The 25,253-nt window shown below is 36.4% G+C and overlaps 2 protein-coding genes and 1 long non-coding RNA gene across 3 annotated transcripts; 1 reads left to right on the forward strand and 2 right to left on the reverse strand.

Moving 5' to 3' along the window:
• Nucleotides 1-4,373: 4,373 nt before the first annotated feature.
• LOC149019914 (nuclear polyadenylated RNA-binding protein) lies at nt 4,374-6,592 on the reverse strand. The gene is made up of 3 exons (XM_089146991.1): nt 6,042-6,592; nt 5,207-5,280; nt 4,374-4,566 (listed from the first exon to the last, which is right to left on the reverse strand). The coding sequence occupies exons 1-3, from the start codon at nt 6,556-6,558 to the stop codon at nt 4,402-4,404; spliced, it is 756 nt and encodes a 251-aa protein (XP_089003117.1). The 5' UTR covers nt 6,559-6,592; the 3' UTR covers nt 4,374-4,401.
• A 1,474-nt stretch (nt 6,593-8,066) lies between these two features.
• LOC149019915 (uncharacterized) lies at nt 8,067-14,944 on the forward strand. The gene is made up of 3 exons (XR_016172124.1): nt 8,067-8,239; nt 8,716-8,838; nt 12,935-14,944. It is a non-coding gene; the product is annotated as an uncharacterized LOC149019915 (long non-coding RNA).
• Nucleotides 14,945-14,958: 14 nt separating this feature from the next.
• On the reverse strand, nt 14,959-17,581 carry LOC149019916 (NAC domain-containing protein 83-like). The gene is made up of 3 exons (XM_089147922.1): nt 16,921-17,581; nt 16,382-16,638; nt 14,959-16,253 (listed from the first exon to the last, which is right to left on the reverse strand). The coding sequence occupies exons 1-3, from the start codon at nt 17,099-17,101 to the stop codon at nt 15,945-15,947; spliced, it is 747 nt and encodes a 248-aa protein (XP_089004048.1). The 5' UTR covers nt 17,102-17,581; the 3' UTR covers nt 14,959-15,944.
• Between the last annotated feature and the right edge of the window lie 7,672 nt (nt 17,582-25,253).

Here is a 25,253-nt window from a genome sequence, read left to right on the forward strand (position 1 = left end):
TTCGCATGGGTTGATATCATTTGAGTCTTTAGCTACCATTTTTCAAACCTAGAGTCGTAGATTCATCTAAATGGTCCATAAGGGTGGCAAGAAACAAACTCTAGACTCAAATTTAAGGTATGTCCAGGATGTCTAGCCTTTACTATGTTGAGGTCTTAATCCTCTCTTTAAATGTAAGAAGTCAACGAATGGGCATTTATCATGACAATATCTTTTGAAACTAGTAGTTTTATATTAAAGAGTTGGGGGCTATGGAATGTATGACCTTCTTATTGAAAATGATTTATATTGCCAACAAAACATAACTTTGATATGTTGTGTAACATTTATTTACTTTTCTTTTCTTTTCTTTTTATAAAAAGAAAAACAACCATGTAGCCTTCTTGTGTATTTGCGTTCGTTGCATAGTTACATAATTTATTCGTCAAACTGATAAGTTGTTATTAAATGTACTTTAAAATTTGGTTTTTTAACCATTTAACTCATTGTTTGTACCTATAGCGTTGATACTAGATAATTGCTAAATCAATACATATAAACCTAACATGCATGCTATGAAAACAAGCAGTACATGAATCTCTCCCAGTCTCTCTTACCTTTTGTATAAAATGACACATCTACCCATTGATTGGGAAAAAAGGAAAAAAAAAACAAATCGATAAACATCATGCCCATACATAAGAAACTATTTTTCAATAATATATATATACTTATATATTTTTTTTGAATATATATAAATATATATAGGGTGGTGTTCACTTAGGTGGACCTAGCCCTTAATGAAATATATGAGTTCCATTGACTTACAAACTTAATCGTTTTTCTTTTAAAATTAGTCTTCATCTCACATCTCAGTTGTCACTTGTTTTTATGTGAGTCTGATGAATATATTTTTTATATATTAATTTTCACTAGAAAATGAATATAGCTATTGTTGAGGGATTGAACTTGTTGCACCTTATAAAACGTCAGACTCCTATTTTAATGATATAATTGATAAGGAAAAATTCAATAGAAAAGTTTGTGCAGTTGGAGAGGGTGCATGCCACCTACTCGGAAAACAGCACCAAACGTTCCATAACCTACTCAAGTCAATGGTGTATAAATACTATCACCTCAAGAGAGAGTGAAGAGGAAAAAAAGTGTGACACCACGCCCCATTCCCTTCAAAACATATGATCCACACACTTTAATAGGTTTGCAAATCCTCATCTGCCTATGGGCCCCAGCCATAATAACTGGTTTGTGATGACAAAAAAAAAAAATCTGTTAATTCATTCAGGTGAGCCGAGGGGTGTGTTCAGTCGATAAAAATCTAATGTCTTTAAAGTCCATGTAAACTAGAATAAAAAGTAAAAAAAAAAAAAAAAAAATTAATAAGAGTATCATTTTTCTTTTTCTATCATGAAAGATAGAATATTCTCATATTGTGCTATAGGAGAGATGCGTGTACATGAAAAGGTTTATTTTTGAATCAGAGCAAAAATCTTAATATGCGTTTGGTAACGTTTTCGTTATGAGAAATCAGTTCTTATGTAAAAGACTATTCTTTGCTTGGAAATGGGCGTTTGATAAATATGTTCTAAAAATATTTTTATAACACTAATAGAATATGTTGGTGTTTTTTTTTTTCTTTTTTTTTTTTCTTGGTTGAAAAAAAAAGTTGGTGTTTGATAAACTTGTTCTAAGGCTTCAATTTGAACCAAATTTATCACTTTTGTTTATATTATTTGGTGGAATCATCTTTTTTGAGGTTATGCAAAAAGCGTTATGTAAAACACTTTTATGATTAATCCGTTCTTAAATAACAGAATAATGAACTGTTTTATCAAACGCCTCTAACCTGTTCTTCCATTCCCAAATAACAGAAGAATGCCAAAAACTTTTTTCAATAATGTTATCAAACGCACCCTTATTTTTCTCCCACTCTGATAGCGACTACTCCCGCCGCCTCTATTCTCTGATTGATTTTTCTTTCATTTCTCTCTTTTTCTGCCTCTATTCTTTGCTTTTTTGTTATCACATCACTTCTATTCTCTTTGGTTTCTTTCCCTCATTCGTTTCTTCTCCACTTATTCACACATTTCTCTCCGTTCATATGTTTCTTGGGCTCTCTTTCTTTCTGCTTCTTTCTATATTTTGTTCTTCCTTAACCGGTGAAAGCTTCCGATTATCAAAAGAAAAGAAGAAGAAGAAGAAGATAGAGAGAGAGGTAGATGCGAGATCCTGTCATGCATCTCGCATATCTTAAAGTTTTATGCCAAGCTGGAAGTGCCTCCCTTGAATTTGGAAGACTTGCTACTACGAGTGTCTCCTGTTGCTAGTCTTTCCACCATTGTGGCGTGTACGTTTCCACCTTTATGGAGTTCCCAAAGAGGCTTTTGTGATGGATGATACGAATGTTGTATCCCTTGTGCATAATTGTGATTGCAGTTGTTACAACCTTTTATTCCAAGGATTTATTGGGCTTGACCCATTCATTAGCCTGTATGACCTTATCTATTGCATGTACAACATTTGGTCAATTTCCACTATTTGGTTCGGATCGAACCTTGTGCTTTAATGCATCTATCTTTTGTATTTATTTATTTTTGTTTGATGTATATGTATTTCTTCCAGAGTTCATGAATTAAGATTTTCAACTTCTTAAAAAAAAAAAATATGTACAAGCAAAGGGGCCGTACTATCTTTCGATTCCTTTACATTTGGATAGGATTTTAGACAATAGCAAAATTTTATAAGCATTGGTGGGAGGCGGAAGATATGTACGAAAATTCGAATATGAAACCTCATTGATTATAGAACTTTTACATAAGAGCATGAGGCGGCCACTATTATGCCTTAAAGACAACCACAATGGTAACTTGATATGATCAATTCAAATGAATAAGAGCAGTTGCATTGACACCCCACTTTATGTTTAAAAAGCATAGAAGCCCCAAAATTAGATTTTCATTTGATACATTTGTCTAATTTGTCACTCAAAAATCTTTAAGACACTGTTTATTATAGGGATATTTTTGAAAAATAAATAGTAATTTAACTGTTTATAGTGATCATTTTGATAATATAAATTCAATGAAAATTCAATTTTTGGGTGTCTGTGCTTTTTAAACATAAAGGGGGGGTGTCAAGTGCTTTAAGGCCTTCATTTTGGGGTGCCAATGCAATTTGCTCAATTAACAATTACGTTCAAACATGATTTTTTCCTCTTATTTTTCATTAGAAAACTAAAGAACTATCGACAAAACCACGCAATTGGCAAAACACTACACAAAAGAAACCAAAGGAACATCTTATAAACATTGACATTAGATGGCACACATCCTCAACAATGCCAGCCACCTCTATTGGTCCCGTGTGAGATGAGTCGTCATTCACCAACTTTTTTTTTTTTTTTGGTAAATGAAAATTTAATTAGAAGAAGGGCAAGAAATGCCAAGACACCTTGATTACAAGCTTCAAGAAACCAAGGAGCGGAAATAGACCATATAGTTTGACTTGCCACGAACTGGGCCTTCCTAGCTAGGGAATCGGCTACTGAGTTAGCCCACCTAGAAATATGTCGGACCGACCATGATGGTTCGAGATCAAGAAAGTGTTGAATATTCTCCACCACATGTTTGGCATCCGTATCAACGGGTAGAAATGAGAACACAAAAAAGTGGGTAACGGAACTCGAATCACACTCAAAGATAAGATACGGCATGCCTCACGTCAGGTTATGCCACAAACTTATGATAACGGCAAAATGAAGGTCTTAAAGCACTGACACCCTCACTTTATAAGATATGGCATAGTTATTCTTATTCACCAACTTAACCAACCAACGTTATCGCACTCCACATGCGCCCCCTCACACGTTTCACCCAAAGCATACGGCATAGCCACACGGAAAGCCAAAGCCTCAACCTGAAAAATAGATTAGATCTGGGCCCGTTTGGATACAGCTAAGAGATATTCCCATGTACTATTTCTGCAGATCCAATACAGCCCAGTAGACTGCTTCGGGGTTTAACGAATCATTTTTGCAACGCAAGTGGATAGACAAGAGTTTTGCCCAAGTTAAGTGAGCAGCGGGGTTTTTTTTTTTTGTGTAGAATAATGAAGCTATAATATTTTGCAAATAATAGTTTAATTGAAACAAATTTCAACCATACATCAAACTGTTTCATACCGTACAACTTTTTAGGCATGCGTGTACGATCTCTCACATTTAACCATGAAGAGGACATTTTTCACCTCCCAAAAAGTAAAGAACAATGAAAAAAAAAAAAAAAAAAAACATATAAAAAAAAACAGAATATAAGAACAGAAAAAGGAGAAGGTATTCAAGAAAAAAACAGAAGTAAAGAAATGAAAATGTCGTCATACATTTGTACAAAGTAATCTAACAAATTCTTATGCTTGGACTTTTCCTTGAGTTGGGGTCAAAGGGGGAGAAGGGTCATAGCATGATCGAACATGTAAGAAATTCCTTACACCGCCTTGCATTCCCATTTGTAGATAAGCATTCTTAAATTTCTTTACTTTGCTTTCTTTCTTCTCTAATTTAACGATCGATTCCTAGCCAAACAACAGAAGAAAAAAATGAAAAATAATTTACATTTGAATAAGTATGCTACACATGTTGGCTGGTATTAAATAACAGACATAAAAAGGCAAATCATGTTGAGTGCAGAGTAATCTATGTGTCCTCATGTGGTATTTGTTCATTACTTATGATAAATAAAACAAATGAATTTCATCAGACCACAAACCACTCCACTTATGGAATACCACTCCACTTATGGAATAAAGGAAGCTACTAGACTAAAGAGCCTTGAACTCTTGATTGTACTGATTTGGCACCTTGTCCTGGTGAAAAATCAAAAATCTTAAGTGGTCATGACTCCATGTTTGTCATATAGGCATATAATTTTCACTTTCCACTAGGGAGATTAGCAGCATTGTTGACTGATTGATTAGGAAGGTAGTCTTTTTTATGATAAAAATGGACTTGTCTAGTTTCAACCCTAAGTCTATGATTTGTAACTCAAATTGCCAGCTTTCTTCTTTTCTTTGGAATGATTTTGTTTAAAACTAAAACTACACAAGCAAGATTCTCTGCATGCCTAAATATGAAGAATAATACAAGGTTGAAAGTAGATTTGGGCAGAAGGCAAATAAATTCAAGAATTACAATGGGAATAAAAGAACCATGTACCTCACTTGAACTTGATCTGTTCTTGTTCCTTGTTCGTAGTAGTTTATCTGCATTTTTTGGCTCAAAACTCCTATCTGCAAACAGTGCAAAAAATTTCATAGATTCAGAGTTCAAAGAAATAGAGTTATATGTGACCATTGAAAGTTCGCTCAGTCATAATGGCCGACACTTTGACTTTTCTTATAGGGTACGTAATGGTTCTCACCTAATCTAAAGCTACCAATTCCAAAAAAATAATTAAATGCGTTGGTATGTTAAAATTTGGGCTCTACCCCTATGGGTGCATTACCGTGTAATTCTTATGGACAATCTATAACTCTGGCCCAGTGGGGCCTCAAAGCGGACGGCGTTAAGTTTGAAATGCTAAGGGTGCGTTTGATAACGTTATTAAAAAACGTTTATGGCATTATTCTGTTATTTGGGAACGGAATAACGGGTTAGAGGCGTTTGATAAAACGGTTCGTTCTTATGTTCTTTAAGAATGGACCAGTCAGAAAAGTGTTATAAATAACGCTTTTTGCAGAACATAAAAAAGATATTTTTACCAAAGAACAGAAACGGAAGTGATAAAATTGGTTCAAATTGAAGCCTTAGAACAAGTTTATCAAACACCAACTTATTTAAAAAAAAAAAAAATAAAAAATATTCTATTAATGTTTTAAAAATATTTTCAGAACGGATTTATCAAATGCCCAATTTCAAGTAAAGAACGGTCTTTTAGCACAGAAATATGAAAAAACTGTTTTGCATAAGAACTGGTTTCTCAGAACATAAACGTTACCAAACGCATACTAAAAGATCAGTGAAAGAAGAAAGATGGAGACCGAGCGCTTACCTTCACCATTGCCGGCGTCGCTGGAATCTCTTTCAGCATCAATCACACTAATTGCTTCTGCAGAGAGGAAATAAACTCTGAAGCTGGGGGATCCAGGGGTAATCTCATGACCAATTTCGTCAGGAAAACCTTCAGCTCCCCCATCACCACCGTGTTTTTCACCACACACACCGACATTTCCTTCTTTTATTCCCTCTCTCGTACTGGTATCCTTCTTCAGGGTTCTCTCCGTCTTGTCGGGAGCCGGAGAGTTCTTCTTGTCTTTGTCATCGTTTCCAGGTGTAGAATAGCTCCTAGGCGGTGAAGACACGCTCTTCCGGCTTTCTCCCAATTGAGCGTTATAATTGTTGCCATCTTCCACTTCGTACTTGAGAAGTGGTTTAGAACAAAGTGTAACATCCTTCAATACGGTGTGACCATTCGTACGCTGCCTGATCTCTTCGATTTTGCGTCGGAAGGGGTTAAGTAAGGGAGTATTACTGAAGTCTGTTTTGAGCTTCGAACTCCCACAACCCATGGAGGCCAAGAAAATTCTGGAAACGACGAGGATGAGGAGGGGGAGGAGGCGAAGTAATAAGGAGATTCAGAGTTAGTTTATAACGACGTGGGGACGACGAATGAGGATCATAGGTGAGAATTGAGACGTCAACAAATGAAAGCTCGATCCCATGTTGTGCCCCAGTGTAATTTTGGTTTACAGTTAAAATCGGTTATTTTAAGGGTTTACGAAGTGTGAGACTGGTTTTCACCAGCGGAGGAGAACGCATAAGGACAGCGTTCAAACTCTGTTTCCCTGGCTGTAAAATGAACGGCAAGGTAGTTTGTAGTCCCCGCTGCTGCCACCTTGTCTACGCATTATGCCTCGCTAGCAGGAATTTTTTTTTTTTTTTGGGTAAATGAAAAAACACCATGTTTACGTAAAGTAATTGAGTCACAGTGTTTCAAGCGGCTGAGACTTAATCAAGGCTAAGTGGCAATTATTGAACGCCGGCACCAATGGCACCACGCCAGCAGCACAAACGAAGCAAAATCAGCCTAAACTTTTTGTTTTCTGTTTTGGTGGGGCCGGTGGATGATCTAAGGAGTAGAAAACAGGTCAATTAGTTGAGTCCACACTGGATTTGACCTTCCGAGCTAAATCACGGGCAACATAATTACATGCTCTAATAATAAAAACGTATTTAAAATCCAGAAACTATTGTGCACAATGTCTAATATGAGCCACAACGGGCTCAAGCTCAAATCCAAACGTTCTCCCAAGGCTCCAAGCATGGTGGTTCTCAAGGCTATTGCTTCTCCAAGTATAGAAAAGTTGAAAGAGATTACTTGAGATGCTGCCTTCAATAGCCTTATATATAGTCGGTGACATTAGGTCATATCAAATACCTGATTGTGGTGAATCTTCTGCAAACGATGCATCACTCCTACGTCAAGTCCAATTGGATAAGAAAACCTCTTATTGGTATGCATTAGTGTCTTGGAATTGGAAAAATCAATCAAAACCATGGAAATCTATTCTAGTTTATTTCTAACAAGAAAATGTACCATTTATTTCTTTTTGAATGTATGGCATGCATGATGCGTCATTACATCAAATGGTTGATGCTTATTTACAACTCACATCAAAAGATTGTGATTAAATTTAAAAAAAATTGATGTTGCTTATAAATGGATTTCAATATTTGGATGTGATGTTTAAGACACTTGTCACACATAAAAAATGGAAGAGTCTCCAAAAGGGCCAAAACCATGGATTTGAAAAAGTGAAAATTTGATTTCTATTAAAAAAAAAAAAAAAAAGAAGCCGATTTGCCAACATTAGAATTGGAATCGGTTGGCGGCCCAATCTTGATCCCAATACTATGGGCCTATGGCCTGTTTGGATCCCGATTCATTGCTATTAAATCGTGCCATCATCTGCGCGGGAAAGTATTGATTTCCCTCTCAGTCAGTCAGTCGCAAGCGGACTCCCTTACTTTTAAGTTTTAACCCCTTTTGGATTTCAAAATTCGAAGTTTAAACTTTAAAGTAGCAAACAGCAGTTGTTGAGCGAGTCTTCTTCGATCTCGCGAGTCACGAGTGCTTTTTGTTCATCCCAAATCCATCCCTGATGCGTCTGCAAGTGCAATAGTGCACTTAAATCACAGAAGAAGACGACCTAGTTCACCTGCAAAGCCTGGTGGCTGTCTTCTACTCAGGTAACAGCGGACCGAACACACAATGGCTTGCTCGATTGTTCTCTTTATCGGCGTATTTATCGTGCTGTGTTCAACTCTGGTTTCATTACCTATTTCTGTTCGCGCTCTGGAACATTTACACAGAATTGCTTATTGATGTGGTTTATGCATTGTAGATCAACCTATAACTCTACATATGTAATTTTGAAGAAAACAATTCGTGCTGATGCCTTTTTGTCTCGAAATCTGCATTTCTCATTACTGATTTTATACTCGCACCTCTCTACGCTATTTTTTTTTTTATATATATATATATATATATATATATATATATATATATATATATATATATATATATATATATATATATATATATATATATATATATATATATTTTTGTTTTTAGTTTTTCATTTGCAATGTGAGATGTATTACAAAGTAATCCCTGTTTATTGTGCTATTGTTGCATGGCATACTAATCCAAGCCAAAATTTCAGGGATACAGAGGCTAAGTGACGAGTAGGACGAGTGATTATTGGATCACTTGGAGGGGTTGATCTGGACGACGATAAAGCTTACATCTAACAGAAATGCTGACACTCAGAAGTGGCTTATTGCAAGTAATCATCCTCTCAAAACCAATTCTATGTTGTCTATTTAGATGAAAGCTGCAAAACTAATTGAAATTATGTTAATCCTATTATTGTTTTTGTTTTTTCTATTGGTGAATTATTCGAGTCTGTCTAATACAAGCAGTGAAAAATGCATTGTAGCTATTGTCTTCCTGTTCGATTATGTTGAGTAATTGAATTATCGTATAGATTTTTCATTGCTCTCTTCTGATGAAATATTATGTTCTTTAGCAAGTTCTGCTTGATCAATTAATTATTATCAAGAATGGCTCTCACATGTAAATATGTTTTCAAAGAGTTCAATTGCTTCAAATTTGATATAAAGATTAGATAGCTATATTTTGAGTCTCTCTTAGATGTTTGTCTTCTTTCCCCTGGAGACACTGAACTTGTTTCCAACCTCCTTTTCAACTGTTTGTTTTCTAATGGAGTGTGCTAGGTTCATGAGAAGAGGGGCACATTTGTTGGAAACTTGGAATTTTTGTTGGATGATACCATGGTGCAATGTAGTTTTGGTTTGGTGTGTTATAATGAAGCTGTTCATGGTGTTGAAAGGAGTTGGCCATGGAGTTTGATTCCTTAGGCTTATGAGAGTAGTAAGACAACTGGAGGAGTTACAACTGATTCTCAAACAGCATACTGTTGAGACAAACGAACCATTTCCCACCTGTGTGTAAATTAGTGGATAGATAATCAAAAAACCAATAATGCAATTCAATTTTATGTGGAGAACGATTCTGGGTGAAATGGAAAACCATGGGACATGGTCCTAGAAAAATTTACACTATACCATAGCTGCCACTAGTTGACCTTGATTTTGTCTTGATCTGAATTGTGGGCTGGCTGCTGTTAGCTTTCTCTTACTGATGGTTCTTTTTTCACTGCATATGTTTCCATTTACTGTGTTTGGTCACTTCTTGTTATATCTATGACCTCTACAACTACTTACTAGTTGTTTTAGTGTTTTGTTTTTACTGCACAAGTTTTTCATTTGTCCTGTTTGGTCACCTTCTGTTATATCTATGACCTCTATAACTATTTATTAGTTGTTTTAGTATCTTGTTTCTATTCTGAAGTAAAAGTTTAGATGAAATCTTTTATCTTCTATTGTTGGTTTGTATTTGCTTGCTCTTTGCTTACTATACTGTTCCTTTCTCATCTGGGGTTGGTACTGATCTCCACAATTATTACTTGCCATATATACACATTGTGTCATTCGAAGTCTGCTTTTGAGCCTGTTAATGTTCAAACAACTGCCATTCTATGTAATGATGAATCCAATTACTTTGTCTGAGTACTAACTCTAAATGTATACGCCAATACAAAAGAGAAATGAAAATCACGTTCGAACTTGCCTCTGCTGACTCCAAATGATATGAGGAGTGAATGCATGAGAATGATACACTACCGATGTGTATTACTTTTATGAAAAAGGTTTTTCTCAAAGAAGGTGACAAGTTGTAGGTAATATCTCAGGACCCTTGATGGCATGTGGAAAAAAAACTCAATGTTTGTCTTCCTTCAACTTTAAACTTGGAATCAAAGTTGAACCAATAAATTGAGTTCTACGTAGCCAAATATCTATCTAGTTTAAATCCTTGGCTCCTACTTATCAAAGGTCAAATCCATGAATCAAGCATTTCATGATTTTCTGATTTGTATCTCTTTCTCTCACTAAGTCTGACTAATCTTCCTTTCTAAGGAGTAAGCCAGTAAAGACAGCTATGTCTTTGTTTTTGGTGGTCTTGGATTTAATGGAAGAGGACAGCAAATTAATTAACCCTTACAAACAGTGTATACATTATGCAATGGTCCTTTATACAGTTGACAAATATTGAGTTATGAAAAATGTTGACAGAGACTACAACTAGGTGTGCCTTCAATGGTATAATCAAATTACGCTACTGTTGCTTCATCTGGAAGTTGTGAATCTGCACCTGCGTCTCATGATGTTGTGATCTCCAAATAACTCAAAAGTTAACATGTGTCCAATAGTTTGAGTTTTGATATGGTGTCGTCAAATGACACAAATGCTGCTTCATTTGGAAGTGGTTATTTTGCATTTGTCTTGTGATGATTTAATCACACACTTACTTGAACATGTCAAACAGTTTGGGTCATCCACCTCATCAGTTGGTACTTTAGCTCATGTAGTTATTGTAATGCTACTTGCTTCTTTGTCCTCCTGCTTCTAGGGTTGATTTTGAGGCTACTTTTCATATGACTAGTAAGTCAAAGACGAAGTGGAAGAAACATTGCCATGGTCAAATGGGAGTAGAAGTCCTATTAGAATGATGCAAAAGATCCTTTCATAAAATTACTCATCATTCTTGAGTTATTCATGCTACTGGGGTCCTATTCCCATCTGGTCGTGGTATTGTTTCTTCCCACTTCATCTTTATACTTTTCCGTACTTCAAGCATGTCATTTACTTTTGAATATTGGCTGTATGAGTCAAATTATTAAAGTCCCTAAATTGTTGAGTTACACTCTTCCATCTTGTGTGCCTTCGTATTTGCAAGTAGGACAATCGGTGGAGGCCATAAGAAGGGTGATCTTTACTATCTTCACAATGTTGTGTTTCTATAATTACTTTTGCTTTTTCCAGCAGTATTTTCCCTTTGCCGACATTATTGTTTACAGCATTTTTCTTCGTCTAAGCTTCTGTAGATGATCTCTCCCTGCTAGTCCATTTACTGTAGTGAGTGAGACCTGGCACCTGGCAAGCATCATTTTATATTGTTTCCTTTCTGTGATGTAGTAAGGAATCACATTCTTTCCGGTTAAAGTGGTGGGTTTGATGCACAAAACCTAAAGGGTATGTTCATTGGTAGTGGTAGACATAATACTATAGTTTTAGCATCAGAATGTTGAATCAGACAATCCACTTTAGTTTGAGAAATTCAGGTTCCCCTTCCTTCGTTCAGTAATTTTTCAAGTATGAAAATCACGATGTTAGGGTCCAGAGAATTGGTGAGATATATGAAAGAAAATCCCTATAGTTTGAGGTCCTCTAGAGATCCTTTCATGAACAACAAAATTTGCTCACGAATGGGCGCCTGGCATTCTTTAGTTGAATAGGCTACAGTTTTGGGTACAATAGTTATGGGTATCATGGTTAAAAAATTCGTCTATCATTGCTGGGATTCTTTTTGCTACCAGTTTTAGACCCCCCCAAAAAAAAAGACTGAAATTTTTGATATGTTGTTGCATTCTTGTACGGAATATTGAAATTAAGGAGGCTGAGTGGTAAAAAACTATAGAAGTTGTATTGTACATGTTGATCCATACCACATGTTGTAATTCAATCTATTGCACCAGTTAATTGACAATTTTTTCGTTACATAGAATCTCTGATGAATTTTTTTGGGGGTGGGGGGGTTTGTATTCAAAGACTGCATTTGCATTGCTCATATTGTTTAGAGTTTGAATAGCTCTCCTTTGACAATGTTTCTGTGGTTCTATTGACAGCAGTACTGGCTTTATTATCTAATACTGAATTTTAGTTATAAGTTTCTTGAAAGGGATAAATTCTAGTTGTAGAAAAGCAAAAATATAGACTTAAGACTTCAACAACTGAATGATTGCAAATGATAGTTTTTGGCGTTTGGCTTCAGTAATTGCGCAGCACTGAGCTGCCTACGGTCCAGATGTAAAGTGATGGTTGAGATTTGATCTAGACCCCCCTTTTTCGTTTTGGTCGAGATTCCAGAATTGATCTGGATCATAGGCAGGTCAGTGACACTGAAGCTCAACCCTAGTTTAGTTTTTGGGCCTTTCTCCAGTGATCAGTCCATGAGCTCATCAAACTGACTTCCTTAGGCATGAGATGGAGTAGAAACTTGAATGAGAAGGAACCCAATTGCTCAAGCAACTCGCACAGTCAACTGGCCTATCAAGAGCCATTGAGCTTGAGGTTGATTTGCTGATGGTAGAGCAACTTACATCAGACTTGATTGGTTGATGTAGAGTATCATCCTGTAGCAACTTACATCAGACTTAACACGATATATGATAATTTGAAGATATATTGTAGGATATATGATAATTATGGATATGGTGGTTGGTGGCTTGGTGCCTGTAGATGCATTGGGTGTCAGGAGATTTATCGAGTATCCATCATCAGTGTTGATTGAAGACCCTTCTATGCGCCTTATTTCATCAGGGAACCAGGTATGAAGATGTATAAACATATCTTACATTTTGTTAATAACTTGATACTATTTATGACCTTGTTACATAGTCTTGAATCTAATTTTTGGTTGGTTGAGTCTCACTTTCTTCTTTCCTCTTTATTATTTTTTTTATTTTTTAAATATTAGGTGGTTCTAGTACCGGTCAACACACTTCCCCTGATTGGAATCTAATATTTTTAAAATGGCAGTACTGCCCCTACATGGTCATTAAAATGACAACTCTATTTAGTCTTCTTTTCTCGAACTCTCCTTCCCTGTGCAAGAAACCTAATTTGGTTTTCTTTTATGTGATTGACCTGCTCCGGTGAGGCCAAAAAATGTCCAATTATAAGTGTTAAGTATGGTCTACCACGACGGCCAACCCACGTGATTGACTAAGCAAACTTTAGGTTCATCACCCAATTCATTAAAAAAATGGAATGCCTATCACTTTCGTTCGCTCTGTGTCTTTCCCTCTCACATCGCGTTCTTGTCTCAGGACGTGAAAGTGAAATGTAATAAAAAAGGATGACGTGAAGAACTCCAACACATCCATCCTTCCATGATTCTTAAACCACCATTACAAGAAACTTTGGTCGGCAATAATTTCCCAGCTTTCCTCTTCTTGTTCCGTCTATTTTTGTTATTTACTATTTTATGTTTTTAAAGGTCAAGCACTCAAAGCCCATACACAGGTCAGAGGAATTGTTTTATATTTTCGGAATTCATTAATTTTTTTTCTTGTGGGGCAAACAGGTCAGAGGAATTGATTACTTGAAAATATAGCTTGGCTTTTGTGAGATGCCGTCCACCCTTGTTTTGTCATACACGTGTCACCCATATATCGGGTGCTCGGTTGTGATTCCTCATTTTATTAGGTCATCAGGGAGTCATATGATTAGCTGACCCTTCAAAAGGATCTGGAGGTTAGTGTTCATATGATTGTATATTAAATAAGATATAATTAGGAACTGTTTATTTATTTATTTTTTCTGAAGAAGGATATGGAAGCTGTTTGGTTTACGGTACTTTGGGATCTCTTCATGAGGAGATAAGTCAGAGAGCCAACGGCTGGTGTGGGTCATGACTCATGACCCATTTCATGTCGTCCTACCACATTTTAAATCATAAATTAGGAAAAAAAAACCCAATATTTCATAGATTAAAAAAAAAACCAGTAACGGATCCTTTTGAACAATCATGTTATTAAGAAGTAACTAGTGTCATGACAAAATCATATCTGCCTCTGTAAGGATGTTCCGAAAGAAACACTTCTCTTCCCCAGAAGAGCAAGGTTAGGCCAATTCAAATTGCTCCGACTCTGGGAGTAGGTGTAGTTTGGCTGACTTTAAGGCTTCAATTGGTGAGCTTGAATCAAAATCGTACAAGAACTATATGGAAAGGTCGATTCGTAATAGTACGGGATCTAGGATCAAACTTAGTAGACATTCAAGCATGATGATTGAGTCTGGTAGTTTGGATGATTTCCCCTCACAGGAAGCAAATTCCTTTACACCTTAACCACAAATTCAGCTTTGGCCAATAAACGAAAAATAATAAAAAGATTCAAAAAGGGTAGGATCCACAATGGTACCCTCTAGTCGTGGTCAGCAAACGTTAGGAGATTGTGTTTCCCATCAGGATCGCTGATTCAGACCCGGTCGATTTGGCTGATCAAGTTTCATTTTGAAAACCCTAACCTAGCTTTGGTCATGAAGATTCTCCGATTATAGTCACTTGTTGTGGTACATATTTTCTAGAAGTTTGACCCCATCAAATTCTTGTTGGTCCGTGGATCTAGTGTAATGAAGACTGAATACTGGTTTTCTTCACAACCCAATTGCTGTTGGCCAAAAAAAAAAACAACCTATTGCACGGAAACATATTAAACCTAACTCGCGGACTTCTGCTAGCTTCAAATCCGTAGTACTGAATTACGAATTTGTCTTCTATACTTTTTCTTTGGTAAATCAATTTTAGTCTTCTACACTAATGTGTAAATGTTCGTTTCAAATAGTTGCTAAACGTCTCTATCTTAGGTCCATAAACTCAAAATTTGTGTTCTCTATTTTGACAAATTCTATCAACGTGAAGACCAAGTTTGTAACGGAGTTTTGTGTAGAATTGGAGCTAGTCGGGAAAAAACGCTGTAAGGGTTGTTTGGGGTTTTGGAGATCTGATCTTGGTAAAAGCATTATTCGGTGCTTGTGTTCTTTTGAGGAATTTTACCTTTTTCCCCCGTGATTCTGTTCTTTTGAGGAATTTCACCCTTTTCCCCCATTGTGAAAGATCGGAGAAGGAACCCCATGTGCAGAGATTCTTGCTTCCGCAAAAGAGAGATCTGTTTTTTTGACATAGTTGGGAACTTTGCATATGTTCTTGCCCATGCTTTCTCTCTATTTTTCTTACGCTTTCTCTCTTTTTTTCCTACTTTGGATAAATCTCTTGTCCCCAAAAATGGTTTGCCTTTGCATGGGAAAAGGCTCTTTCATTCTATTCAGCAATAATTAAACCCCACTCACTCACTCTATGCGTAAAATGAGCTTTCACAGTTTCTTAGTTGATTGCACGCATTTCTTTCAGATGACACAACAGACGTTCAGAAGAACATCTGCAAAGATTGGAAAATGCAGGTTGACTGTTGATAGCAATAGATGATGCCTAGTTTTAATAGGATCTTGGTAAGTAGCTCTTCACTTAAAACTGGCATCTACAGGTTAGTTTTGTTCTTTTATTTGTCAGTTTTGTGAGTAGTTCCTTAAATTGAAGCGAGCTGCGAGTGTAATGGTCATGAGGAGCAGATTGAGAGAATTGATCGAAGTAACAATACTTCTGATATTTTACTTTGATCGTTATTTTCATAACGAGAGGAATATAAAGCCTCAATTTCTGGTACAAAGAACCAGCCAAAAAGAGCTTTCAGGTATCTCTTCTACAATAAGATGAAGAAAAACTGTTGCCGAACCTGCTGCTTTCTTCATTATCTTCGGATCCACTTGAACAGACTTCTGTGACGCTACTCGAATCTGAACACGAGGAAGAAGATGGAGGAGGAGGAACTGGTTCGTTTTTGTCACTGACCTTCATGAAATCAATGAAACTAGGCTGACCAACTCTGAAATCTCCAACTCTGTTCTCCTTCCAGGGTTGGCAGAAGTTCTCTTCCTCATTTTTGGTACTCCTCTTCTTCAAAAATATGCGGCAGAGAACCCAATTTTCCATTGAATTCTGCATTATTTGAATAGCAACAAAGAACAATAAATAAGAAAGTAGAGATGGAATAAATTATTAGGGATGGAAACTAAAGAATTATCGCAGTATTACAGTCGCTGGATACACAAAATTAAATTACTCACTTGGATTTCTGTGGCAGCAGAAGTAAGTCGGTATTCATGCATGATCCAATCGGTTCTAGAGCCATGAGGTGGCTTTCCTCGGTAGAAAACCAGAGTTTTCTTCATCCCAACTAATTGGTTGGTCTTTGAAGATACGATTTTCCTGTCCATACCAGTGGCCTTCCAGTAACCAGAAACCGTTGCTCTGTTGCATCTGTTCCCGTTGGGATATTTGGCTTCATTGGTGCTGAAGAAGTACCTCTCCTGCTCCAGATCACCTGACCACAAAGAGAAGGAAGAAACTCCCACATTTAGAGAAGAAGAAACTCACCAAAACAACAACTCTTGAATCCCAGCCCAGCAAGTACATTCCTCTTTTTCACTTGGGAATGTTTTTCGATTCATTTAGTCGTGAAAGTTTATAGCGGGTTTAGAGCTTGCATTGTGAACTCTCTATTTTATTATTTTTCAAAATTGGCAAGCATGGATGATTACAAATCTTTCTTCTTCTTTTTTATCTCCCCCCCTCTTTCTTTTTTTTTCCTCATGAAGGAACTAACCTGGTAAATCCCATGGATCGTGCTTGCAGATATCGGCTTCAGGGATGATTGAAGCGGGCAATGGGAAAGAAAGCACCTTACGCCTCAAGTACTGAACAACGAGCTCTTCGTCGGTCGGATGGAATCTGAAGCCTGGAGGTAATTTAACTATTCCGTTCTTGACAAAATTAATCTTCTCCATGCTGATAGATTAAGCGAAACACTTAAAATAAAGATTGCAGACCCACTCGCCCAACCCGGAGGACTGGATCTCTTAACTGATCTCAGTTTTGGGCGGTGGAGTCAGTCGAGTTCTTACCTTCTTTTCATAAAAAGAAACACAGAAACAGAGACGAACACACAAAAGAATAATGATAAGAACAAGAAGATGGAGAAGCAGGGGTTGAGAGAATAGGAGGGAGAAGTTGGGTTTAGGAGGAAAAGGGTTGGTTCTTTATAGTAATGGCGTTGGAAGGGGGAGAACGGAATAGGACGACGACGACGACCTCTTTGGCGTAAACGAGACTCAAAACCTTCTTTTGACACATCTTAACACAACAAACGTTTGAGAGAGAGAGAGAGAGAAACAGTAACAGGGATATTAAAAAAATAAAATTCTCTTAAGGGGTGTAAAGTGGTTAAAACTCCATTTTAAAAGCTTTAAACGCAACTGAAGTAGCTTAAGGCCATGTGTGTTCAGTCGACGTATTCTTCTCTTCTTCGTCTTTTGAAAAAAGATGGAAAAACAGAACTAGCACCACCACTCGTTCTTGTTACTGTTTGTTTTGCGGCCGTTAGAAAATTCATAACCCCTTCTAGGGTTCCTCCTAAATTGATCCTCAGAATTAATTCACTGAGCCATCCTTATCCTTAATTCCTTTTCTACATATCTTCACCAAACGGGGCATATCTCTGCAGCTGGGGTCCTTTTGGGGCTCATGATTCTTTGACTTTGACAGGTAAGGCAAGTACCTCAATTTTTTTGGACGGTGGCAGGGGTATATTCGTCTTTTCAAACATGTAAACTATACCACTTGTCGCTGAGGTCATCCTCCGTCATGCTTACAGCTAGGAGCTTACTCCAATGATCTAATCTTTCTCATCGCCGAAATTACTTGGTTAACCCTACAGCTTTTTTGGGTAACTGCAGATAATACAATTTTTTCTTCAGTGGTGGAACTGCTAAGCACGTATGCCCAATAGCCCAGTCAACCTTTTCTAAATTAGCTAACCTTTTTTGTGATTGCTTTCTTTTAGTCCCTTAATAAAAAATTGATGAACATGAGGAAGAGAATGTAAGGTTTAAAAACTTAGAATCAGGTAAACCCCATTGGAAATCAACACTCAATAAGGTCGTTCTGTTTTTTTTGGATGAATAAAAAGGGGCAGAAAAAATAAATCAGGACCCAATAGTAATGGGGGTGGGGGTATAGAAGATAACAGAAAGGGGTTTGTAGAAAAATTAAAAATGTAGGTCTTACTTTTATCTTTTTTTCTCCATAGAGTCACTAAAAATGTAATATATCTTTTAAAAAACCAGGATGAGATGAGTGGGATGCCACCAGATAAGTTTCGTTAATTTTAGCAATCAAGGAAGCTTGTTTATTCTTTTTCGTACCAAATTGAACCAAACAATACATATTTTTGAATTTTATAAAAATTTTTACTCTTTGCCACCCATTTTTTACACACCCACTCCAAATTCTTCAAAGAAACGACACCTAATAATTGTCATAATATTTACTTTTGCAGTCATTCTGATAATGCAATATACTGTACTTCCTTTTTAGTCCCACTCTTCAATGTAGAGGTTTATGCTTTTCTCACATCCTTTCATCACATATTAATGGTGATGCTCACTTTTGAGTATTGATAAAATAAACCTAGAGCTTCTAGTGAGTCTCATATGAATCCACCCTTAATGTTCAGTGGAAAAATGTGAGGAGAACGTAAGCCTCTATCATAGAAGATTCGGATCCGGATGTGGACTCGTCTCTTTCGTTCCAAAACACTGTTGTTCATAGAATTTTGATGTGTTTTTGTTGCACCATATGGAACCTCAAATGTATGACTTCAGTGCCCTGGTTAACCGAAAGATAGGGGTTCTATTCTATCTGATTTATCATGCAGTAGATTCAAGATTGAAGAGCTTTACGTAAAACCACTTCTAAAGTAAGCCATAAAAATAAAAAAAGCAGAGAGCCTAAAGGGAAAGTAAAACTTTCCAGCCTGTCTAGCGACGAAACGACTTCAAAGTGTTGGATGATCTTATGTAGCTACAGTGCAGCTTTGTTTCTCTTCACTGGCATGTCAGTGTTTACCTATTTTTCTCCTTCCCAGGGTCCTTCCGTTTCCTTCAAACCCACTTCAATCCTCTCAAGTTTCCAAAGGCCTGAGTGGATATTTCAGGTTGTGGCGTACGTTGAGAGTTTTTGAAAATTCGTTATCCCAAATTAACGAAACAAGATTGGATGGGATTTTGAAAGTCACATGACTCACATGAGGACTTTTCTATCCCAATTTTCCTGTTTCACGTAAGTCTCTTCTGGAAAACGTAGCCTACTAATCCTTTTTTCTCTAGATGTCCTACCTTCACGGATCGTTAATTGAGATCAAATTCGAGAGGGAGGGGAAGGGGAAGGAGAAGGGGTAACTTTGTCATTTCGAATGATATTGTGTGTGGGGTTGGAACTTGGAACTTCGGGTGGGAATAAAAGTTGTGGGTCCTACTTGCACTCAAAACGACAGACACCACGTCGGGACTTGGGTAAAATGACAAAATGCCACCTTCATGTGATGCCCCTACAAAGATTTCCACAATCTTGTAATTTAAACAGTATCTGCATTTTTTCTATCCATTGGTGGAGGAAAGAATCTCTGTGTTCCCCACCTATATCGTTTATTAGACATCAACACCTTTAGCCAAAAACCCTTCTCTGCCTCAGCTTTCAATGGTACAATGTCACATAAATGGCTTTCAAGGTCCTCCCAACTATGGACTTAAGTGCTCTGATATTAAAAGAAGTAAGGAGTCCTCGAGGATTCCAATTTATAATAAGAAAATTTATCAATTTAGCAGTTAAAATGGTACTTGATTTGTAATGCTTGAAATTCTTCTTGTGTTGCATGATCAACAAATTTGATCAAATTTTTTTTTTTTGGTAATCTAAATTTGATCAAATTATGAAAAGTGACAAAGGAAAAAACACATCATGAAATTATGAATAGGCACGAGAAAGAAGAAAAAGCCATAGTATTATGTACCCAGTTTCTCGTCAATCATCAATCATGATGAGAAGAGAAACTCATCATCTTATCCTAGCTAGTCATAAAATGCCCTTTGAACTCCTTTGAAGATGCCGTCTCATATTGACCTTACTCCTACCATCACAAATCCATGTAGATTCTATTTCCTATTTAGATAAATGAAAAAACAGAAGACTGGGTTGCAAATCGGGACCAGGTGCTACATGGGACCAATGCCCTATTCCTTATATGAACTGATCTTTATGCTTAAATAGCCTTATCAAAGTTCAGTGGCGAATAATAAATAGTGTTTTACTTTTTATTTTTTATTATTATTTTTTTTTTACACAATCTATGTTTTTTTAAATACAAATAAATATTTTCAAGTAAAAGAAAATGTCAAGTTCTGATTTTTAAAGTATCCTCATTAATATTCTGAAAAATCAATGGCTGTCAGTACCGTGCCTTCTCACACACTCCCTTCTTCCTCCCACCAACATTTTCCTCAATAAATGGATATTCTTGTATTCTATCTACCATGTTGCGTGGTCCCCTTCATACTCCCATTAGCTTGGCTTAGAGGATTTCATATTGTGGGTCTGTTGATCCTTTCTTCTATATTTAAGAACCCTTTATTTATTTATTTTTAATTTTTTTTGGGGTCCGGGGGGGGGGGTTGGGGGGACAGTTGTCTTCTTTAATTATCGAGGGAAAAGAAAATTGGCACATAGCAATTAATTTCCTCTCAGAGTGGGTTCTGTGTTGCATGGGCGAGGAGGATTCTCCTTTTCTTCCTTGGATTTTGAAAATAGATGTTGGAGATACCCCAGTTTAGCTTTCACATGGGCTTAAAACATCTTCAGTAGTACCAATAAATTCAGTCTTTTCTGAATTTAATGAGATTAGTTACATGGATCAAAACAATATAAAATGAGAAAAATATAGTTTTATGTAGAAATAAATATAGCAAAAATTCAAAAGTTCTTAAGCACTTGGTTTAAAGAAGGTAGTTTTTCTTCCATTAACAGCATATACAATAATTTCTTGGTTGGTTTGTATTGGTGTTAACTCGTTGCCTAGGGAAGCAAGTGGGCTTGACTTTGATTTTTCTTAACCTTTGGTTATTTAATACTCTCCATTGCTTTTGGATGATGCAATGCATGGGTTAATATAGATCTGCGGCATTAGCCAGGTTGAATGCAATGCTTAGATACTTATCCTTTAGGAAAAAAAAAGTGTTGTTGTCCAATGATCATTGTCAGCTTTCTACAATTAAGAAAAATAGAATACATGTAATTTTCCTTCATCCATGTTGGAGGAAAATCTTTGCTTAGATGATGAGTTGGGAAGAACATAATTTACAAATCCTCTATGAAGAATCAAGTAGCAAGGTGGGATGGACACATAACATAACATTGGCAAATTACGTATATACTATCTAGATTTGTAAACTATTACGCCTCCATCCCATAGAAGATTGGAATGAGTTTGAAAGTAGAAGAGGGAAGTATTAGAATTTCACAAATAAAGTAGATATTGAATCATAACTTAGTCCCATTATTTTGATAATAGAGGTGTAGTATAGGAATTTTACAAATGAAGAAGATGTTGATGATAAAATAGGAGGCAGGCTGCTGGGAGGCTTCATTTCTAGAAGGCTATGTTGAAGGCTTCGTTTCTACTTTAAGTTCAGATTAAGGATATGTTGATTCTTATTCTTGCTACCCGCTCTATTTCGAAGTCATGCCCTAGAAGGGTTTGGAGGCCAAGATAGTTGCGAAAGAAATTAGTTTTTGATGTTGAATCATCACTTAGTCTCATTATTCTGATAATAAAAGTCTAGTTGATATTTAATTTGGAACAAATGGAATATAAGCATCATTTTTGTTATTTGCCTTTCTGATTTTAATTGAGAATTCAAGTTTTGCCTCTTACGTGCTTTTGGGTGCTGCCATAATCACGTAATAAATGATGCGTTCTAGACTTTCTGAACCACACTCAAGTGCAGCCTCTTGTACTTTCCTCTGTATTTGTCCAAGTGGCTCTCAGGTTCTGAACCCACTTGCATGAATTGGAATTGATTTGGTTGGGTTTAACCTTTATGTTAGGCCTCTTTGGTTACATGAGTCTGGTGATTTCAAATATCTAGAGATTTCAAATCTATAGATTTTAAATCTATGGAGTTATAATCTATAAAATTAGATGTTTGGTTGTGGAATGAAATCTGTGGATTCATCTTAAAAAACTATTTGATTGACGTGATTTTTGTGAATGTGCAAATGTATAGCTTTTTTGAAATCTCTGGATTTCACCCCTTACCCATAAATCTACAGATTCACCTTTCTAGTGTAAAAAGGTGAATCTCTAGATTTCATGAATCTAGAGATTTTTACAACCAAACGGGTATAATTCTCAGATTCATTTAACTAAACATGCCCTTAGAGACTCTTTATACCAAGACTATATGCTATGGAGAGTGAGTCAATTCGATTATGATCTGATGCAGACATGCAGTCTCCAATTCTGTGTTATGTATCCCTGACCCTTGAGAGGTTATTGCGATTGCGTGCCTTGGGAGCCATTAGCCGGCTTGTCTGACCAGTGATAGGTCAACCATATCAACAGATCTTTAATTCAGGTTTAGTTTGGATGATTATAGCCTAGAATCCAATTAAGCGTGATTTGGCTTGAATTCAAATTAATATTGGTGTGGACAATGATTAGTTGAGGGTTATTAATATAATCCTGTGGGCTTGAATATCTATCTTTATCACAAAAGTATCTAAAGAAAGAAAAAAGGGTGTGTCAATTGTTGATACTTTTCAATCTTGGGTTCCTTCTTGCATTTCAATAGAAACTCTTTTCATCTGTGGAACAGTTCAACAGGGACTTCACAATTCATAAGTTAGTCGTGGAGGTCTGAATTCATAATGGTTTTGATTTGAATTATGATTCAGAGAAGGAAGAGAGATGACTTGTGTGATTCAGGTGTCTCTTTCTCTCTTCCTTACTTGAAAGTATGTAAAGGTAGTCGGCGCCAAATTGCGGCTACTTTTGAATCCCATTGTTTTGTCTTGTTTTATTTTGTTGTGTGTTAGGTTGAGTAGTCAAAGTAGTTTGCGTGTGGGTGTTGGGGTAGATTTTGAAGGAGCAAAAACAGAAACTTCAAAGCTGCAATTATTGCAGTTTTGCGTAAATAATTCTTGTGGACAAATTTTCTTCTTCAAGCCTGAATCTGTCTTACGTACAACAATTTAAATAAATGTCCGGAAAGTCTTTTCTATCTGGAAGAACCAGCCTAATAATAACTCAAGTATTATTGTTGTTGGGCTAAACTGATGATTCTGTGCATCACTCATTCATGCATGTTTCTGCAACGATTTAAAAGTTCGGTTTGACTTTAGTGCTGTGCATTTAATGTGTAATATTGTACTGTCAATGGTCGAGATTTGAATCTTGATCGTCTGTTTCGCAAGCATCGAAGGTAATATATGTCAGCTTTTGAATCCAATTAAACATCATCATCCAAGCGAGAGAAGCATTCAGGTTTCCCAAATACTTTTCTTGCATTCTTCTAGCTGATATAAGAGTGTCTTTGTCACCTGAGTTCCTTGGTTTTCAACGGCAATTGCTTGTCCTATTGGTGGATCATAGAATAAGATGGAACCTCAAGCTGTCTCAGTCCCTCTGTTTTCAAATTCGTAAACACCCATGACCCAACAAACTCTAATTACCTTTTCGAGAACGTTTAATGCGTATTGCTTTCCTTTGATTCTGTTTCTGGATTATTTACCTTTTCTTCCATAGAGGATTTCCTTCCTCTCAAGGCAATGATGGATTTGATCTATCCCCACATCATATGGTGACTACTTTTCCCAGGGTTGAATTTCTCTTTTTGTGGTTGATTTGGAGATCTGGGTTTGATTGGAATCTCATCCCAACATGTCATTTTTAATTTAAAAAATAATAATAATATTAAAAACTAAACTTAGATGTTTGGTTTGATCGATGAACCAAACTGTTTAGGCTGGTTTAAAAAAATCATAATCCAACGACTACAAACCTTTAGGGGACAAGTGATGCTCATTGATGACTGGCTCGTGAGGGGCCACCTCTTTTATGCTTTGGTTTATATGTGGTTTATTTTGCTCTTTCTATTTGGGTTTTCTTGGTTCATTCTATGGAACCGGGGCCGATGTCTTGGTTTGTCCAAATACCTGGGGGTCTATCGGTTTTACTTAATTCAACGGTTTTTCAGAGACTGGTGTTAGGCTTTTCTCCTCTCTTTTTCTCCTATTGTTGTTCTTGCTAGATTTGCAAGGGGTTTTGAGTCTCGGTGTTGGTTCATGTGTTAAATCTCTTTGGGTTTTACCCGTCAGCCAGCTTTTATGAACCCGATTGATTTACAGTGGTGAAACAACACAAAACCAATGTAGAAGAGAAAAAGAGAGGCAAAAATTTGATGACAAAGTAAAACCCATGTAAAGAGAAGAAAGAGAGGGAAGAATTTAATGATAAAGTTCGTTCAAGTGACCTACGTCTCGAGAGCTCAGGTCTGAACCAATGCACTATAAAATGTTTGCTCTTTTATATAAGCTATCATTTGTCATATTTTATTGATTTACTTCCTATATTACTTGCTTAAAGAAATCACAATTAAAAAAATTTTAAAAAAATGTATATAATATGAAGAAAAATGTTAACTTGTGGCAAGTGGCATGAAAGGATTTAACTTACAACGCTATATGATAGAGGAGTAAGAAAGGTTGAGGGATTAAGTGTTGACACCAACATCTAATATCATCATTCCAGTGAAAAGGAAGTTTGTAAATGAAAAGGCAGGAACAATGACCCAAAAATGTATGAAACACGACGCAATTACAGCAAGAGATTTACTTTGAAGATGGCCAAAATGGAGTATTAAACTTAAGATGTGTCATTCTTTCTTTCTTAACTAGTTTAGTCTCTGTCAAGAAAGAAGCAACAACAACACCTATGAGTAAAATTCTGAACAGAGGGTTTAACTATATAGGTGTTACTTTCACACGCATGCGAAACAGACGTCGTGCATGGTGTCTGGTTTTTTTTATCTCACAGAAAACAATAAA

The sequence above is a fragment of the Hakea prostrata genome, chromosome 3 (genome assembly GCF_041222555.1).
Source record: "Hakea prostrata isolate BN-2017 chromosome 3, UWA_Hpros_2, whole genome shotgun sequence".
In the NCBI taxonomy this organism is placed as follows: domain Eukaryota; kingdom Viridiplantae; phylum Streptophyta; class Magnoliopsida; order Proteales; family Proteaceae; genus Hakea; species Hakea prostrata.